Here is a 20,628-nt window from a genome sequence, read left to right as displayed (position 1 = left end):
AACAAAGGGGGGGTTAAAATCAAAAGTCACAGTCAGTATCTGGTGTGGCCACCAGCTGCATTAAGTACTGCAGTGCATCTCCTCCTCATGGACTGCACCAGATTTGCCAGTTCTTGCTGTGAGATGTTACCCCACTCTTCCACCAAGGCACCTGCAAGTTCCCAGACATGTCTGGGGGGAATGGCCCTAGCCCTCACCCTCCGATCCAACAGGTCCCAGACATGCTCAATGGGATTGAGATCCGGGCTCTTCGCTGGCCATGGCAGAACACTGACATTCCTGTCTTGCAGGAAATCACGCACAGAACTGGCTGGTGTGGCTGGTGGCATTGTCATGCTGGAGGGACATGTCAGGATAAGCCTGCAGGAAGGGTACCACATGAGGTAGGAGGAAGTCTTCCCTGTAACGCACAGCGTTGAGATTGCCTGCAATGACAACAAGCTCAGTCCGATGATGCTGTGATACACCGCCCCAGACCATGACGGACCCTCCACCTCCAAATCGATCCTGCTCCAGAGTACAGGCCTCAGTGTAATGCTCATTCCTTCGACGATAAACGCAAATCTGACCATCACCCCTGGTGAGACAAAATCGTGACTTGTCAGTGAAGAGCACTTTTTGCCAGTCCTGTCTGGTCCAGCGATGGTGGGTTTGTGCCCATAGGTGACGTTGTTGCCGGTGATGTCTGGTGAGGACCTGCCTTACAATAGGCCTACAAGCCCTCAGTCCAGCCTCTCTCAGCCTATTGTGGATAGTCTGAGCACTGATGGAGGGATTGTGCGTTCCTGGTGTAACTCGGGCAGTTGTTGTTGCCATCCTGTACCTGTCCCGCAGGTGTGATGTTCGGATGTACCGATCCTGTGCAGGTGTTGTTACACGTGGTCTGCCACTGCGAGGATGATCAGCTGTCCGTCCTGTCTCCCTGTAGCTCTGTTTTAGGCATCTCACAGTACGGACATTGCCATTTATTGCCCTGGCCACAGCTACAGTCCTCATGCCTCCTTGCAGCATGCCTAAGGCACGTTCATGCAGATGAGCAGGGACCCTGGGCATCTTTCTTTTGGTATTTTTCAGAGTCAGTAGAAAGTCCTCTTTAGTGTCCTAAGTTTTCATAACTGTGACCTTAATTGCCTACCGTCTGTAAGCTGTTAGTGTCTTAACGACCGTTCCACAGGTGCATGTTCATTAATTGTTTATGGTTCATTGAACAAGCATGGGAAACAGTGTTTAAACCCTTTACAATGAAGATCTGTGAAGTTATTTAGATTTTTCCGAATTATCTTTGAAAGACAGGGTCCTGAAAAAGGGATGTTTCTTTTTTTGCTGAGTTTATATACACTACCAGTCAAAAGTTTGGACGCACCTACTCATTCATGGGTTTTTCTTTATTTTTACTAGTGATGTATTGGGCTGTCTGCACCACCCTTTGTAGCGCTTTTCCGTCAAGGGCTGTGCAATTGCCATACCAAGCGGTGATGCAGCCAGTCAAAGATGCTCTCAATGGTGCAGCTGTAGAAATGTTTGAGGATCTGAGGGCCCATGCCAAATCTTTTCAGCCTCCTGAAGGGGAAGAGGTGCTGCCGTGCCCTCTTCACGACTGTGTGGGTGTGTGTGGACCATGTTAAGTCCTTAGTGATGCGAATGCCAAGGAACCTAAAGCTCTTGACCCGTTTCACAACAGCCCTGTCAATGTGGATGGGGGTGTGCTCTCCCCTCTTTCTCCTATAGTCCACGATCAGCTCCTTGGTCTTACTGATGTTGAGAAAGAGGTTGTTGTCGTGGCACCACACTGCTAAGTGTCTGACCTCCTCCCTGTAGGCTGACACTTCGCCGTCGGTGATCAGGCATACCACCATCGTGCCGTCAGCGGCCACACAGTCAAGGGTTAACAGGGAGTACAGGAGGGGACTAAGCACACACCCCAGAGGGGCCCCCGTGTTGAAGGTCAGCGTGGCGGAGGTGTTGTTGCCTAACCTCACCACCTGGGGCCGATCAGTCAGGATGTCCAAGATTCAGTTGCAGAGGGAGGGGTTCAGTCCCAGGTTCCCTAGCTTGGTGATGAGCTTGGAGGGGACTATGGTGTTGAACACTGAGCTGGAGTCTTTGAACAGCATTCTCACATAGTTATTTCCCCTTTTGTCCAGGTGGGAGAGGGCAGTGTGAAGTGCAATTGAGATTGCGTCATCTGTGGATCTGTTGGAGCAGTATGGAAATTGGAGTGGGTCTAGGGTGTCTGGGATGATGGTGTTGATGTGTGTCATGACCAGCCTTTCAAAGCACTTCATAATTACAGATGTGAGTGCTACAGGGCGATAGTCATTTAGGCAGGTTACCTTGGAGCTCTTGCGAACAGGGACAATGGTGAGCTTGAAACATGTTAGGATTACAGACTGGGACAAGGAGAGGTTGAAAATGTCTGTGAAGCCACTTGCCAGCTGGTCTGCGCATGCTTTGAGAACGCTCCCCTGGAATTCCATCTGAAACGGTAGCCTTGTGATTGTTAACCAGTTTCAACGTTTTGCTCACATCGGTCACAGAGAGCGAGATCACACAGTCATCCAGAAAAGCAGGGGCTGTCACGCAAGGCACAGTGTTATATTCCTCAAAGCGAGCATAAAAGGCATTTAGCTGGTTTGGGAGTTCTGCGTCGCTGGGCAGCTCATGGCTGGGTTTCCCTTTGTATTCCGTTATCGTCTGCAAGCCCTGCCACATATGACGACCGTCGTAGCCGGTGTAATAGGATTCCACCTTCCTCCTATATTGTCCTTTTGCATGTTTGATGTCTTGTCAGAGGTCATAGTGGGCTTTCTTTTATGCGTCCATGTCCGTATCCCGTTTCTTGTAAGCGGTAGCTCTACCCTTTAGCCCAGCGTGGATGTTGCCTGTAATCCATGGTTTTTGGTTTGGATACGTACTTATAGTCACTGTGGAGATGACATCGCCTATGCACTTATTGATGAAGCCTGTGACTGTTGTGGTAAACTCCTCAATGTTATCGGATGAATCCCGGAACATATCCCAGTCTGTACTAGCAAACAGTCTTGTAGCCTCGCGTCTGCTTCGTCTGACCACTTCCTTATTGAGCACATCACTGGTACTTCCTGTTTGAGCTTTTGTTTATAAACAGGAAGCAGGAGAATGGAGTCATGGTCAGATTTTGCCGAAGCGAGGATGAGGGAGGGCCTTGTATGTGTTTCTGTGGGTAGAATAAAAGTGGTCTAGAGTTTCAGCGCCCCTAGTGGCGCAGGAGACGTGTTGGTAAAAGTGAGGTAGGACAGTCTCCCCGCGTTAAAGTCTCCACCCACCAGAAACGCTGCCTTTGGGTGAGGAGTTTCTTGTTTGTTTATGGTCCCATACAGTTTGTTGAGTGCCAGAGTGGTGTTGGCCTGTGGAGGAATGTAGACAGCCGTGATGAAAACTCTCTTGGTAGATAAAAGGGTCTGCAACTTACCCATGAGGTATTCTATATCCCCTCTTCACATTGTTTAAGATAGAATTGAAATATTATTTTGAAATTATTATTAAGTGTAAAAACAAAAAAGCAATACGTATTCTATATCAGGTGAGCAAAAGCTTGAGATTCACACTTGAAGCAGCACACCAGTTGTTATTTATGAAATAACACCCACCGCCACCTTTCTTTTTCCCCGAAGCCACCATCCGATCCTGCCACTACATGGAGAATCTACCGAGTACTACGTGCATAGCGTAATCATCCAGCCATGTTTCAGTAAGACATATAATATTACACATTTTCAAGTCTCTATGATAAGAAAATCATGAACGAAGCTCATCCATCTTATTCTCGAGTGATTGGACATTTTCCAATAGAATGGAGGGGAGCGCCATTCGGTTTCCTCTTCACCTCAATTTCACTAGGACTCCCCCTCGTTTTCTGTGTTTACGTCTGCAGCGTTTTGGTAGCCCATGGAGCAAAGGAATAGGTGCCGGTATGAACAGTGGAACAGCTGTGTCGGAGTTGAAGTCGTAATATGTAATATAATAAGTTGCATGGTCTCATTCTGTGTGCAATAATAGTGGTCAAGTCTAAGACATTGGGGGGGGGGGGTTAAGCTGACATATGGAATTGTTTTAAGATGGTCATACTATGGATAATTTAGCTAATTGATTTTGAATTTTAGGACCCCTTTAGGTATAAAAAAAGAAATTTGATAATATGTTTTGGCCTTTACTACTAAAGAATAGCATTGAATAACACATTCATAAATGGAAAAAAGGACAGTCAAAAAATTTATAATAAGAAACAAGGTTTTGAAGTGTCTGTCCTAAATCTAGGAGATATAAAAAATAATGGATTATTAAAAATATATATATTTAACCCATTTTGGGCAGGCACAAAACTACCTTCATAATTCCATTAGTTTTTTAAAACCGGTACCGGTTACCTTCAGACAAGTCCCATGACACTTGTGGGGGTCATAGAGCAAAACAGGGAACATCATGGTGTTCATGGGAGTCATAATAGTTTGTAGGCCAAACCTTTCAGACGCTAGGTCCCCTGTAGCTCAGTTGGTAGAGCATGGCGCTTGCAACACCAGGGTTGTGGGTTCGTTTCCCATGGGGGGCCAGTATGAAAAATTTATGCACTCACTAACTGTAAGTCGCTCTGGATAAGAGCGTCTGCTAAATGACTAAAATGTAAATGTAAAATGCTACAGACGTTTACGCGAGAAGACGTCTTTCGGGATGTCTTATGGTCTGGCAAACACCTCTCTAGCTCTGCCACCTTTCACTGCAGATGCGTAAGTGCGATACTGGCGGATGCGGTGGATTGAGACAGATATCACTAGCTTAAATTGACAGATTTTGATGGGGATTTTTTTGTTATGTAACTTAGATTGACGCACCGGTGTATAAATCGACTCTAGGGAATTAACATGATTTTTGAATGACTACATCATCTCTGTACATTACACATACAATTATCTGTAAGGTCCCTCAGTCGAGCAATGCATTTCAAACACAGATTCAACCACAAAGACCAGGGAGGTTTTCCAATGCCTCGCAAAGAAGGGCAACTATTGGTAGATTTATTTTTTTGTTGTTGCAGATATTGAATATCCTTTAGAGCATGGTGAATTAATTATTTACACTTTGGATGGTGTATCAATACACCCAGTCACTACAAAGATACAGGCGTCCTTCCTAACTCAGTTGCCGGAGAGGAAGAAAACCACTCAGGAATTTCACCATGAGGCCAATGGTGACTTTAAAACAGTTACATAGTTTAATGGCTGTGATAGGAGAAAATTGAGGATGGATGAACAACATTGTAGTTACTCCACAATACTAATCTAATTGACAGAGTGGAAAGAAGGAAGCCTGTACAGAAAAACAATATTCCAAAACATGTGTCCTGCTTGCAACTAGACACTAAAGTAATACTGCAAAATATGTGGCAAAGCAATTAACTTTTTGTTCTGAATACAAAGTGTTATGTTTGGGGCAAATCTAACACAACACATTACTGAGTACCACTCTACATATTTTCAAGCATAGTGGTGGCTGCATCATGTTATGGGAATGCTTGTAATTGTTAAGGACTGGGGAGTTTTTCAGGATAAAAAAGAAACGGAATGGAGCTAAGCAAAGGCAAAATCCTAGAGCAAACCTGGTTCAGTCTGCTTTCCATCAGACACTGGGAGATAAAGGCCAAATCTACACTGGAGTTGCTTACCAAGAAGACAGTGAATGTTCCTGAGTGGCTGAGTTACAGTTTTGACTTAAATCTACTTGAAAATCTATGGCAAGACCTGAAAAAGGTCTAGCAATAATCAACAACCAATTTGACGGATATTGAAGAATTTTGAAAAGAATAATGAGCCAATTTTACAAAATCCAGATGTGGAACGTTCTTAGAGACTTACCCAGAAAGACTCACAGCTGTAATCGCTGCCAAAGGTGCTTCTACAAAGTATTGACTCAGGGGTGTGAATACTTATTTAAATGAGATTTTTCTGTATTTCATTTTCAATAAATTTGCTAACATTTCTAAAAACATGTTTTCACTTTGTCATTATGTGGTATTGTGTGTAGATGGGTGATTTTCTTTAATCAATTTTGAACTCAGGCTGTAACACAACAAAATGTGGAATAAGGCACTGTAGCTACTGTGGTAGGTCAAAGCTGTGTGATGGAAATCCATGGTGGAGCATGGGTGGTGTAGGCATTGTGGTGCTCGTGAATTTCCTTTCTTTTTCAGTTTCAGACCAATGCCTACTTCTCCACCGTTCTCTCCTCCATAGTAGCAATACATGCACAGTAGTACACACACCACAGTTCCTGTCCATTGCCACTCAACAATGCTCTTTTAAGAGCCACCTAATAATTGAAAATAAGCACGACGTATGTGTCGGGATTGGGAGGGGGTGTCAAAACTATACACGAAAGAGAATAATCAAAATGTCTCCTCCGAAAGCCGAACCCAGGACCTTCAGATCCCATGGCGGTGACGTTAATGCTTACGCTGCGAACCCTGTCATGAACGCATTATCTTGACACTATTTAAATGGAGAGTCTGGTGATGACAGGAGACTTTTGTTGTTGTTCATTCACTCAGTTCTGATTGAACGTCCATTTCTCTTGCCTGGTTAAAAACAGTTGATGTGTTGAAAACAGTCACATAGCTAACCAAGTTAGCAAAAATTGCGTTTTCTTTTGACTGCACAAAGGTCAAAAGGTTGGTGTTGTTTAACCTGGGTGCACCCGCACTTTTTTTATTGAATGGCGACTTCAGGTTTTCGGGAATACATTGAAAAGTAACTTTACACTAATCAGTCAGCGCAAATTTGGATTATATTGACAAGAAAATTGTATTGACAGAGGAGGGAGTGTACTGAATCACTGGATAAGGTAAGGGCTGTAACGTTAGCTAGCTACATTGCTTTCAGAAAGTTTTTTTTTCTCTCACCCATCTACACACAATACCCCATAATGACAAAGTGAAAACATGTTTTTAGAAATGTTTGCAAATGTATTGAAAATGAAATACAGAAATATCTAATTTACATAACTATTCACATTCCTGAGTCGATACATATTAGAATCATCTTTGGCAGCGATTACAGCTGTAAGTCTTTCTGGGTAAGTCTCTACAAAACAAAAGAGATGATCGTGGACTTCAGGAAACAGCAGAGGGAGTACCCCCCTATCCACAGCAGTGGAGAAGGTAGAAAGTTCCTCTGCATATATATCACTGACAAACTGAAATGGTCCACCCACACAGACAGTGTGGTGAAGAATGCGCAACCTCAGGAGGCTGAAGAAATTTGGCCTGTCACCTAAAACCCTCACAAACTTTTACAGATGCACAATTGAGAGCATCCTGTCGGGCTGTATCACCGCCTGGTATGGCAACTGCACCGCCCACAACCGCAGGGCTCTCCAGAGGGTGGTGCAGTCTGCACAACGCTTCACTGGGGGCAAACTACCTGCCCTCCAGGACACCTACAGCACCCGATGTCACAGGAAGGCCAAAAAGATCATCAAGGACAACTACCACCCAAGCCACTGCCTGTTCACCCCGCTGTCATCCAGAAGGTGAGGTCAGTACAGGTGTATCAAAGCTGGGACCGAGAGACTGAAAAACAGCTTCTATCTCAAGGCCATCAGACTGTTAAACAGCCATCACTAGCACAGAGGCACTGCTGCCTACATACAGACTTGAAAATCACTGGCCACTTTAATATATGGAACACTAGTCACTTTAATAATGTCACTTTAATAATGCCACTTTAATAATGTTTACATATCTTGCATTACCCATCTCATATGTATATACTGTATTCTATACTGTCTATTGCATCTTAGCCTATGCTGCTCTGACAATGACATTGCTCATCCATATATTTATATATTCTTGTTCCATTCCTTTACTTAGATTTGTGTGTATTAGATATTTGTTGTGGAACTGTTAGATATTACTTGCTAGATATTACTGCACTGTCAGAACTAGAAGCACAAGCATTTCGCTACACTCACAATAACATCTGCTAACCATGTGTATGTGACCAATACATTTGATTTGATTTGATAAGAGCTTTGCACACCTGGATTGTACAATATTTGCACATGATTCTTTTCAAAAATCTTCAAGCTCTGTCAAGTTGGTTTTTGAACATTGCTAGACAGCCATTTTCATGTCTGCCATATATTTTCAAGCTTTTTAAGTCAAAACTGTAACTAGGCCACTCAGGAACATTGAATGTCGTCTTGGTAAGCAACTCCAATGTATATTTGGCCTTGTGTTTTAGGTTATTGTCCTGCTGACTAAACCAGGTTTTCCTCTAGGATTTTGCTATTCCATTTATTTTTATCCCAAAAAACTCCCTAGTCCTTGCCGATGACAAGCATACCCATAACATGATGCAGCCACCACCATGCTTGAAAATATGAAGAGTGGTACTCAGTGATGTGTTGTTTTGGATTTGCCCCAAACGTAACGCTTTGTATTCTGGACATGAAGTTAATTTCTTTGCAGTTTTACTTTAGTGCCTTATTACAAACAGGATGCATGTTTTGGAATATTTTTTATTATGTACAGGCTTCCTTCTTTTCACTCTGTCATTTAGCTTAGTATTGTGGAGTAACTACAATGGTGTTGATCAATCCTAAGTTTTCTCCTGTCACAGCCATTAAACTCTGTAACTGTTTTAAAGTCAACATTAGCCTCATGGTGAAATCCCTGAGCGGTTTCCTTCTTCTCTGGCAACTGAGTTAGGAAGGACGCCTGTATCTTTGTAGTGACTGGGTGTATTGATACACCATCTAAAGTGTAATTAATAACTTCACCATGCTCAAAGGCATATTCAATGTCTGATTTTTTAGGTGCCCTTTTTTGTGAGGCATTGGAAAACCTCCCTGGCCTTTGTGGTTGAATCTGTGTTTGAAATTCACTGCTTGACTGAGGGACCTTACAGATAATTGTACAGTGGGGGAAAAAAGTATTTAGTCAGCCACCAATTGTGCAAGTTCTCCCACTTAAAAAGATGAGAGAGGCCTGTAATTTTCATCATAGGTACACGTCAACTATGACAGACAAAATGAGAAAAATAAATCCAGAAAATCACATTGTAGGATTTTTAATGATTTTATTTGCAAATTATGGTGGAAAATAAGTATTTGGTCACCTACAAACAAGCAAGATTTCTGGCTTTCACAGACCTGTAACTTCTTCTTTAAGAGGCTCCTCTGTCCTCCACTCGTTACCTGTATTAATGGCACCTATTTGAACTTGTTATCAGTATAAAAGACACCTGTCCACAACCTCAAACAGTCACACTCCAAACTCCACTATGGCCAAGACCAAAGAGCTGTCAAAGGACACCAGAAACAAAATTGTAGACCTGCACCAGGCTGGGAAGACTGAATCTGCAATAGGTAAGCAGCTTGGTTTGAAGAAATCAACTGTGGGAGCAATTATTAGGAAATGGAAGACATAAAAGACCACTGATAATCTCCCTCGATCAGGGGCTCCACGCAAGATCTCACCCCGTGGGGTCAAAATGATCACAAGAACGGTGAGCAAAAATCCCAGAACCACACGGGGGGACCTAGTGAATGACCTGCAGAGAGCTGGGGCCAAAGTAACATTTACATTTACATTTTAGTCATTTAGCAGACGCTCTTATCCAGAGCGACTTACAGGAGCAATTAGGGTTAAGTGCCTTGCTCAAGGGCACATTTACGTCATTTAGCAGACGCTCTAGTCCAGAGCGACTCACAAATTGATGCATTCACCCTATAGCCAGTGGGATAACCACTTTACAAATTTTTTTTGGGGGGGGGGTAGAAGGATTACTTTATCCTATCCCAGGTATTCCTTAAAGAGGTGGGGTTTCAAATGTCTCCGGAAGGTGGTGAGCGACTCCGCTGTGTGTGTGTGGGGGGGTAGAAGGATTGCTTTATCCTATCCCAGGTATTCCTTAAAGAGGTGGGGTTTCAAATGTCTCCGGAAGGTGGTGAGTGACTCCGCTGTCCTGGCGTCGTGAGGGAGCTTGTTCCACCATTGGGGTGCCAGAGCAGCGAACAGTTTTGACTGGGCTGAGCGGGAACTATGCTTCCGCAGAGGAAGGGAGCCAGCAGGCCAGAGGTGGATGAACGCAATGCCCTCGTTTGGGTGTAGGGACTGATCAGAGCCCGAAGGTACAGAGGTGCCGTTCCCCTCGCTGCTCCAAAGGCAAGCACCATGGTCTTGTAACGGATGCGAGCTTCAACTGGAAGCCAGTGGAGTGTGCGGAGGAGGGGGGTGACGTGAGAGAACTTGGGAAGGTTGAACACCAGACGGGCTGCGGCATTCTGGATGAGTTGTAGGGGTTTAATGGCACATGCAGGGAGGCCAGCCAACAGCGAGTTGCAGTAATCCAGACGGGAGATGACAAGTGCCTGGATTAGGACCTGTGCCGCTTCCTGTGTAAGGCAGGGTCGTACTCTCCGAATGTTGTAGAGCATGAACCTGCAGGAGCGGGTCACCGCCTTGATGTTAGCGGAGAACGACAGGGTGTTGTCCAGGGTCACGCCAAGGCTCTTCGCACTCTGGGAGGAGGACACAACGGAGTTGTCAACCGTGATGGCGAGATCATGGAACGGGCAGTCCTTCCCCGGGAGGAAGAGCAGCTCCGTCTTGCCAGGGTTCAGCTTGAGGTGGTGATCCGTCATCCATACTGATATGTCTGCCAGACATGCAGAGATGCGATTCGCCACCTGGTTATCAGAAGGGGGAAAGGAGAAGATTAGTTGTGTATCGTCAGCGTAGCAATGATAGGAGAGGCCGTGTGAGGATATGACAGAGCCAAGTGACTTGGTGTATAGGGAGAAAAGGAGAGGGCCTAGAACTGAGCCCTGGGGGACACCAGTGGTGAGAGCACGTGGTGCGGAGACAGCTTCTCGCCACGCCACTTGGTAGGAGCGACCGGTCAGGTAGGACGCAATCCAGGAGTGAGCCGCGCCGGAGATGCCCAGCTCGGAGAGGGTGGAGAGGAGGATCTGATGGTTCACAGTATCAAAGGCAGCAGACAGGTCTAGAAGGACAAGAGCAGAGGAGAGAGAGTTAGCTTTAGCAGTGCGGAGAGCCTCCGTGACACAGAGAAGAGCAGTCTCAGTTGAATGACCAGTCCTGAAACCTGATTGGTTTGGATCAAGAAGGTCATTCTGAGAGAGATAGCAAGAGAGTTGGCTAAAGACGGCACGCTCAATAGTTTTGGAAAGAAAAGAAAGAAGGGATACTGGTCTGTAGTTGTTGACATCAGTGGGGTCGAGTGTTGGTTTTTTGAGAAGGGGAGCAACTCTCGCTCTCTTGAAGACGTAAGGGACATGGCCAGCGGTCAAGGATGAGTTGATCAGCGAGGTGAGGTAGGGGAGAAGGTCACCGGAGATGGTCTGGAGAAGAGAGGAGGGGATGGGGTCAAGCGGGCAGGTTGTTGGGCGGCCTGCAGTCACAAGTCGCAGGATTTTATCTGGAGAGAGAGGGGAGAAAGAAGTCAAAGCATAGGGTAGGGCAGTGTGAGCAGGACCAGCAGTGTCATTAGACTTAACAAACGAGGATCGGATGTCGTCAACCTTCTTTTCAAAGTGGTTGACGAAGTCATCCACAGAGAGAGAGGGGGGGATTCAGGAGGGAGGAAAATGTGGCAAAGAGCTTCCTAGGGTTAGAGGCAGATGCTTGGAATTTAGAGTGGTAGAAGGTGGCCTTAGCAGCAGAAACAGATGAAGAAAATGTAGAGAGGAGGGAGTGAAAAGATGCCAGGTCGGCAGGGAGTTTAGTTTTCTTCCATTTCCGCTCCGCTGCCCGGAGCTCTGTTCTGTGAGCTCGCAATGAGTCATCAAGCCACGGAGCAGGAGGGGAGGACCGAGCCGGCCGGGAGGATAGGGGACACAGAGAGTCAAAGGATGCAGAAAGGGAGGAGAGGAGGGTTGAGGAGGCAGAATCAGGAGATTGGAGGGAGAAGGATTGAGCAGAGGGAAGAGATGATAGGATGGAAGAGGAGAGAGTAGTGGGAGAGAGAGAGCGAAGGTTGCGGCGGCGCATTACCATCTGTGTAGGGGCAGAGTGAGTAGTGTGGGAGGAGAGCGAGAGAGAAAAGGAAACAAAGTAGTGGTCGGAGACATGGAGGGGAGTTGCAGTGAGATTAGTAGAGGAGCAGCATCTAGTGAAGATGAGGTCAAGCGTATTGCCTGCCTTGTGAGTAGGGGGGACGGTGAGAGGGTGAGGTCAAAAGAGGAGAGGAGTGGAAAGAAGGAGGCAGAGAGAAATGAGTCAAATGTGGACATAGGGAGGTTGAAATCCCCTAAAACTGTGAGGGGTGAGCCATCCTCAGGAAAGGAACTTATCAAGGCGTCAAGCTCATTGATGAACTCTCCAAGGGAACCTGGAGGGCGATAGATGACAAGGATATTAAGCTTAAATGGGCTAGTGACTGTGACAGCATGGAATTCAAATGAGGAGATAGACAGATGGGTTAGGGGAAAAATTGAGAATGTCCACTTGGGAGAGATGAGGATTCCTGTACCACCACCCCTCTGACCAGATGCTCTCGGGGTATGCGAGAACACATGGTCAGACGAGGAGAGAGCAGTAGGAGTAGCAGTGTTTTCAGTGGTAATCCATGTTTCCGTCAGCGCCAGGAAGTCGAGGGACTGGAGGTTGGCATAGGCTGGGATGAAGTCAGCTTTGTTGGCAGCAGAACGGCAGTTCCAGAGGCTGCCTGAGACCTGGAACTCCAGGTGTGGGGTGCGTGCAGGGACCACCAGGTTAGAGAGGCAGCAGCCACGCGGTGTGGTGCGTTTGTGTAGCCTGTGCAGAGAGGAGAGAACAGGGATAGGCAGAGCCTACCATCAGTAACAAAGCCTACCATCAGTAACACACTACGCCGCCAGGGACTCAAATCCTGCAGTGCCAGACGTGTCCCCCTGCTTAAGCCAGTACATGTCCAGTCCCGTCTGAAGTTAGCTAGAGTGCATTTGGATGATCCAGAAGAGGATTGGGAGAATGTCATATGGTCAGATGAAACCAAAATATAACTTTTTGGTAAAAACTCAACTTGTCGTGTTTGGAGGACAAAGAATGCTGAGTTGCATCCAAAGAACACCATACCTACTGTGAAGCATGAGGGGGGAAACATCATGCTTTGGGGCTGTTTTTCTGCAAAGGGACCAGGACGACTGATCCGTGTAAAGGAAAGAATGAATGGGGCCATGTATCGTGAGATTTTGAGTGAAAACCTCCTTCCATCAGCAAGGGCATTGAAGATGAAACGTGGCTGGGTCTTTCAGCATGACAATGATCCCAAACACACCGCCCGGGCAACGAAGGAGTGGCTTCGTAAGAAGCATTTCAAGGTCCTGGAGTGGCCTAGCCAGTCTCCAGATCTCAACCCCATAGAAAATCTTTGGAGGGAGTTGAAAGTCCGTGTTGCCCAGCGACAGCCCCAAAACATCACTGCTCTAGAGGAGATCTGCATGGAGGAATGGGCCAAAATACCAGGAACAGTGTGTGAAAACCTTGTGAAGACTTACAGAAAACGTTTGACCTGTGTCATTGCCAACAAAGGGTATATAACAAAGTATTGAGAAATTTTTGTTATTGACCAAATACTTATTTTCCACCATAATTTGCAAATAAATTCATAAAAAATCCTACAATGTGATTTTCTGGATTTTTTTCTCTCATTTTGTCTGTCATAGTTGACGTGTACCTATGATGATAATTACAGGCCTCTCTCATCTTTTTAAGTGGGAGAACTTGCACAATTGGTGGCTGACTAAATACTTTTTTTCCCCACTGTATGTGTGGGGTACAGAGATGAGGTAGTCATTCAAAAATCATGATGAGGTAGTCATTCAGAACCACTATTACTGCACACAGAGTGAGTCCATGCAACTTATTATGTGACTTTTCAAGCACATTTTTGAGCTTCAACCAATGCCATACTATCGCCCCCACAATAACAAAGCCTTGGCTTAAGGTTAAAGAATGTACAGCTCTGATTTTCTCCCCATCATAACCATGAAATATTCTGCGTGCATGTTTAGGATTGGACAAAACTGATAAAAGTAGCTTCGTGTCAAATTAAATATCCAATTGTCTCACATGGAATTCTCGTCTCGTCACATTTTCGTCGACTAAAATGAAAAAGTAATTTGTAATAGTTATTGTTTTTTTCCAGGGCATCTCATCTCGTTACGTCATAGTTTTAGTCAGGAAAAATAGGTAATTGACGAGTATTTTTCGTCATAGTTATTGTTGACGAAACGAACACTGGTGTGTGTGTGTGTGGTGGTAACACAATGCCTCTCCTACTCTAACTGGGCAACTAAACAACCCATGAGTGTTTGCGTGGCTCTGAGTCATTCTGTGTGTATGCATGTTTGTGTGTGTATGCGTGTGTGTGTTCTGGGAGAAGGTCTGCTCGTTTGACAACCTCTCTTTACATTTAGGAGGACTGTAACATTTTACGAGGTGTTTCATTTTAGCTTGTTCGGGGAGTGTGAGTCAGATGAGGTGTGTGTGTGTGTGTTCTTTCAGAACTCACGATGTGGATGAAAACCTGTCAAGCCTGTAGCTTGAAGCATTTTGCTATGCACTTGTTATGCACTTGTGTCTTAGCTATTCTGGTAAACCATTCAAGACCGTTCAATAGAATGTATAAGCCATAGGCCTCCCGAGTGGCGCAGTGGTCTGCATTGCAGTGCTAGAGGCGTCACCACAGACCTGGGTTCGATCCCAGGCTGTATCACAACCGGCAGTGATCGGGAGTCCCATAGTGCGGCGCACAATTGGCCCAGCGTCGTCCGGGTTAGGGGAGGGTTTGGCCGGGGGGGGCTTTACTTGGCTCATCGCGTTTTAGCGACTCCTTGTGGCGGGCCGGGCGCCTGCAGGCTGACCTCGGTAGTCAGTTGAACTGTGTTTCCTCCGACACATTGGTGCGGCATGCTGGCGGGCGGGCGTTAAGAAGCGCAGTTTGGCGGGTCATGTTTCGGAGGACGCATGACTCAACCTTCGCCTCCCGAGCCCGTTGGGGAGTTGCAGCGATGAGACAAGATCGAAATTGGGGGTAAAATAAAAATGGTTGGGCTGTCTTCAACTTGTGTACCCCTCTTTCTCTCCTCTCGCTGTCTCTCCCACTCTCTCTCGCGTAGCTCCCTCCTCAGTCACGTCCATCCAGAACAGTGATGTCACCAGGCACGGTGTGTCATTGGCATGGCAACAGCCCGACCGGCCCAACGGGGTCATCCTTGAGTACGAGGTCAAGTACTACGAGAAGGTGAGGTGTCTCGTGGGAACCGCCGTTCAGAAATCAGATATCCTATGGAAACCTATTGTAACTGTGTGTTTGTGTGTGTGTATAAGTGTTCACGTGCTTCAACTGCTTCAACTGTTATCAATAGACCTATAAAATAACCAATAAACTATCTTCAAAGCTTTCCTTTTTTATGACACAGAAAAGGATAGAGGGAGAAATGGAGCAGGTTGACGTTTATTGTCATGAGTCTTGTCCTAGAGGCAGAAATTAGTGACTTCCCATTAGATAGGCCAGCTGCAAAATTGGCTATATTGTAAAAATTCATGAAAACAAAAATGTCCTTTTTGGTCTTAATTGAAGTTTAGGGTTAGGCTTTAGCGTTAGCAGTGTGGTTAGGTTTAGGGTTAACATCTGATTTAGTGACTTTGTGGCTGTGCCAGCTAGTGACCACTATGCAGAGCTGCCTCCAGAACACGATTCATGACGAAAAACGCTAACCTGCAGAAAGTGAGGGAGAGATAATACGAGATAAAATATATTGGGAGTTGGGAGAGAAAAAGAGAGAGAGTTTGAGGCAATGTAGATAAGAGATGGGCAGGCTGTGGGAGTGATTTGTGACTTGGTGTGGTGATATGTTTGTGTGTTTCCTTGCTAGGAGAGGGATTTCCCTCCAGACCCACACAGAAAACATTGTTCTGCAACTTCAAGTTACATTTTAGAATCATGTTCTCATCGCTTACCCATTTTCTTTACGCTTGCCAATTATAATGGGGTGTATTTTAGTATGCTGTACTCTATATTGGAACGCTTCATATAGTTGACATTGACACATCCCTCACCTCTTTTCCTCTCGTCCAATCAGGATCAGAAGGAGAGGTCCTACCGCATTATGAAGACGGCATCCCGTAGTGCTGATATCACTGGGCTGAGCCCACTGACTGTGTACGTATTTCACGTGCGCGCTCGCACCGCCGCCGGATACGGAGAGTTCAGCGCCCCCTTTGAGTTTTCCACCAACTCAGGTACAACACTATGTTCTATTATTTTATTAACTATTCTATTCTTTATAGAGCAAGAGATATTGAGAAAAAATTGTTACCTGTTGTGAATGAAAACGTCCTGGTTTGTGACATGTTGTATCCTCCCCCTGTCAGATCCCTTGCCTCTGATTGGTAATGCCGCTAACTCCACGCTTCTCCTGCTGTCAATCAGCGGGGGTGTGGTTCTACTGCTCATCTCTTCCACAGTCTTCATCATCAGCCACAGGTACACACACACACACACACACACACACACACACACACACACACACACACACACAGCCACAGGTAAACACACATTCTTGTGTGTGCATGTGTGTATCACCTGGGTCAATGGAGGGGAGTTAGAGAGGAAACAGTGTGTCCTAAAGGAGTCAGTGTGTCCTAAAGGAGAGTGTGTCCTAAAGGAGATATTGTGTCCTAAAGGAGAGAGTGTCCTAAAGGAGAGTGTGTCCTAAAGGAGATATTGTGTCCTAAAGGAGAGTGTGTCCTAAAGGAGAGTGTGTCCTAAAGGAGAAAGTGTGTCCTAAAGGATAAAGTATGTCCTAAAGGAGAGTGTGTCCTAAAGGAGAGTGTGTCCTAAACGAGTGTGTGTCCTAAAGGAGAGTGTGTCCTAAAAGAGAGTGTGTGTCATAAAGGAGAGTGTGTCCTAAAAGAGAGAGTGTGTCCTAAAGGAGAAAGTGTGTCCTAAAGGTGTGTGTGTCCTAAAGGAGATTGTGTCCTAAAGGTGTGTGTGTCCTAAAGGAGAGTGTGTCCTAAAGGAGAGTGTGTCCTAAAGGAGAGTGTGTCCTAAAGGAGGCAGTGTGTCTTAAAGGAGGCAGTGTGTCCTAAAGGAGATTGTGTCCTAAAGGCCTGATTGCTCACCTGGTTATCCCCTTGTCCCTGACTTATCATTAGTGTCCACAACAACACAGCCCCTGTATCAGCTTCCCCTTGCGTCCTCACACACACACACACACACACACACACACACACACACACACTCTCCCTTGAGGCTGCTTTTTACTGAGAGTGGCTCTCAGGACTAAGGCATCACACACGTGCACACACCGCTTCAAGACTCAATGGGTAGTGTTAAAGACAGGTTCTGTAAGATAACACCTTTCTTCCTGTATAACCCATTAGTCACTATTCTCCTCCATCTCCCTCTCTTTCTTCTCCTCCTGTTGACTAGCTGTGTTCTGTTCCCCTCACTACTTCATCCTCTACCTCTCTTCTTTCAGGAGGGGACAATACAGCAAAGCTAAGCAGGACTTAGAGGAGGAGAAACATTTAAACCCAGGTAAGACCACACACACAAACAAACATGCCCGAGCGCATACTCATGCGGGCATTCCTCCATCCCTTCCAATTCATTTTCTCAAACCATCTCCCTTCCCCTCCCTCCCTCCCGCCCTCCCTCTCTCCATCTGAAGGTGTGAGGATATACGTGGATCCGTTCACCTATGAGGACCCGGACCAGGCTGTCCATGAGTTTGCCAAAGAGATTGACTTCTCCAACATACACATAGAGAAAGTCATTGGCATCGGTAAGGGAGCCTGACACACACACACACAGTTAATCATCAAGGTGCACAGGTGTGTGTGATACAAATGCTGTGTGTGCGTGTGTGTGTGTGTGTGTGTGTGCGTGCGTGCGTGCGTGCGTGCGTGTGTGCGTGCGTGCGTGCGTTGTAGGTGAGTTTGGGGAGGTGTGTAGTTATTTATACTGTGTGTATCTGTGTGTGTTGTAGGTGAGTTTGGGGAGGTGTGTAGTGGTCGTCTGCGACTCCAGGGGAAGAGAGAGATCTACGTGGCCATAAAGAGTCTGAAGGCAGGATACACCGACAAACAGAGGCGGGACTTCCTCTCTGAGGCCAGTATCATGGGACAGTTCGACCACCCAAACATCATCAGACTGGAGGGTGTGGTCACACGATGTGAGTGATTGACAGCTACTTTGACCAATCTAAGCAGAGACTTACAGGTTCTTTCTTCATTTATAAAGAAAACGCAGAGAACCCAAAGCTGATCCTTGTGGAACACCACTCTGGCTTAATCGCTGCTTGTTTGTCTCCTGTGCAGGTAACCCAGTGATGATCATCACAGAGTACATGGAGAATGGATCCCTCAACACCTTCCTCAGGGTAAGAGGGGGAACGAGAGAGAGTCTGTGTATTTCTGTGTTTATACTGTAAACTCTATTCTAAGGTCTATATTGTCTCTCTCCATTAGAAACACGACGGTCAGTTCACAGTGATCCAGCTGGTGGGCATGCTGCGTGGCATCGCGTCGGGCATGAAGTACCTGTCTGACATGAGCTACGTTCACCGAGACCTGGCCGCCCGCAACATCCTGGTCAACAGCAACCTGGTGTGTAAGGTGTCTGATTTCGGCCTGTCACGAGAACTGGAGGACGACCCTGAGGCAGCTTACACCACACGGGTAAGAACACACAGGAAAGAACATAGAACCTAAACATATTACATGTCTGGAGTAATGATTTATTATGCAAGATAAGTTAAGGTTTCAATGATTGTAAGATCACTCATCTTTGAAATGTGGGTCCTTAGCACCTTAATGCTTGACTGTGGATCCTCATTTCTAATTTTCTCATTCTCTTCCCATGTGTTACAGGAGGTGACTGGGACATACCACTCTCCAGGGGGGAAGATCCCCATCAGATGGACTGCTCCAGAGGCCATCGCCTACAGGAAGTTCACTCCAGCCTCCGACACATGGAGCTACGGTGTGGTCATGTGGGAGGTGATGTCATATGGAGAACGGCCATATTGGGACATGAGTAACCAGGATGTAAGCGTGTGTTAAAACTCAAAAACAGGACATTCGCCTGAATGTGAGACAGAAACAAAGTTCAGCAGTTAGACAAAGTTAGTTAAACATGCTTTCTTACCCTCTTCATCCCTCTCTCCCCCTCTCTCTAGGTGATAAAAGCGATAGATGAGGGTTATCGTCTGCCCCCGCCTATGGACTGTCCAGTGTGTCTGCACCAGCTGATGTTAGACTGCTGGCAGAGAGACAGAACACACAGACCCAGCTTCACGCAGATCCTCAACATGCTGGATAAACTAATCCGCAACCCAACCACCACACTGAGGAGGACAGGAGGAGAGAGGTGCACACACAGAGGAAACCATGTCTTTCATTGCAGGCACTTTCAGTGTTTTTTTCAGGATAACATGGACTGACTATAACTCATCCTCTTTCTTTATATCTCTGTGCAGGCCTGTTCCCACTCTGTTGGAGCCTGTAGTATGTCCAGAGTTTGTGTCAGTGTGGTCAGTAGAATACTGGCTCCAGGCTATAGGGATGGACATGTACAGAGACACCCTCACTGCTGCTGGATACACCAGTCCTGACAGCCTGCTAACCCTCACACAGCAGTGAGTCTGTTTCTCTCTATCTCTCTCTCTCTTTCTCTCTCTGTCTCTCTGTCTCTCTGTCTCTCTCTCTCTCTCTCTCTCTCTCTCTCTCTCTGTCTCTGTCTGTCTCTGTCTCTCTCTCTCTCTCTCTCTCTCTCTCTCTCTGTTTCTCTCTCCCCCCCACCCTCTCTCTATCTGTTTCTCACTCTCTGTATCTCTCTCTCTGTCTCTCCCCCCCCACCCTCTCGCTCTCTTTTTCTGTGTGTACGTGTGCATGCTCTGTTCAACTCCCAACGTGTCTAACTGTGTGTTGTTATATGTTTACAGGGACATGGCCAGTATAGGAATCGTCACACCATCACACCAGGACCAGATCCTTGCCAGTGTGCAGCAGGTATTGCTGTCCCACATGCAACAAATACAGGAACAGATGCAGGACAGTATGGTTCCCGTCTGAGCCAGTGAATGGATAAAAAACAGAAACAGACATTTGTTTTCCATTTACCTCATCCATGCACTTTAGATTGAGATTTTCATAAGGAATAACGTCAACAAACAAACCCTACAACAGAAAATATGAATGGAGGAGAGAAAAGCAGCACTTTTATAAACCCTATAACCTTTGACCTTTGAACTATGCCCTGAGGATTGACCTGAAGCTGAAGAAGCTGCCGAAGAGGTTCCCTGTGTGTTTCAGTGGAACCAATGGAACATTCCGGCCCTTGTTCTGTTTACTTTTTGTACATACAGTGGGGAAAAAAAGTATTTAGTCAGCCACCAATTGTGCAAGTTCTCCCACTTAAAAAGATGAGAGAGGCCTGTAATTTTCATCATAGGTACACGTCAACTATGACAGACAAAATGAGAAATAAAAATCCAGAAAATCACATTGTAGGATTTTTAATGAATTTATTTGCAAATTATGGTGGAAAATAAGTATTTGGTCAATAACAAAAGTTTCTCAAT

General features: G+C 45.9%; 1 protein-coding gene across 1 annotated transcript in view; it reads left to right on the top strand.

Moving 5' to 3' along the window:
- LOC121535672 (ephrin type-A receptor 4-like) overlaps positions 1–20,411 on the top strand; it is a 53,737-nt gene extending 33,326 nt beyond the window's left edge. Inside the window, exons 7-18 of the mRNA XM_041842931.2 lie at positions 15,157–15,281; positions 16,123–16,282; positions 16,415–16,526; positions 17,524–17,582; positions 17,716–17,829; positions 18,034–18,219; positions 18,365–18,426; positions 18,515–18,724; positions 18,917–19,093; positions 19,225–19,415; positions 19,525–19,683; positions 19,990–20,411. Coding sequence (XP_041698865.2) covers positions 15,157–15,281; positions 16,123–16,282; positions 16,415–16,526; positions 17,524–17,582; positions 17,716–17,829; positions 18,034–18,219; positions 18,365–18,426; positions 18,515–18,724; positions 18,917–19,093; positions 19,225–19,415; positions 19,525–19,683; positions 19,990–20,119 — 1,685 coding nt within the window. The 3' untranslated portion in view covers positions 20,120–20,411. The remainder of the gene's footprint in view (positions 1–15,156; positions 15,282–16,122; positions 16,283–16,414; positions 16,527–17,523; positions 17,583–17,715; positions 17,830–18,033; positions 18,220–18,364; positions 18,427–18,514; positions 18,725–18,916; positions 19,094–19,224; positions 19,416–19,524; positions 19,684–19,989) is intronic.
- The last annotated feature ends 217 nt before the right edge of the window (positions 20,412–20,628 follow it).

This window comes from Coregonus clupeaformis, chromosome 21 (genome assembly GCF_020615455.1).
Source record: "Coregonus clupeaformis isolate EN_2021a chromosome 21, ASM2061545v1, whole genome shotgun sequence".
In the NCBI taxonomy this organism is placed as follows: domain Eukaryota; kingdom Metazoa; phylum Chordata; class Actinopteri; order Salmoniformes; family Salmonidae; genus Coregonus; species Coregonus clupeaformis.
This window is presented reverse-complemented; position numbering and strand designations above follow the sequence as displayed.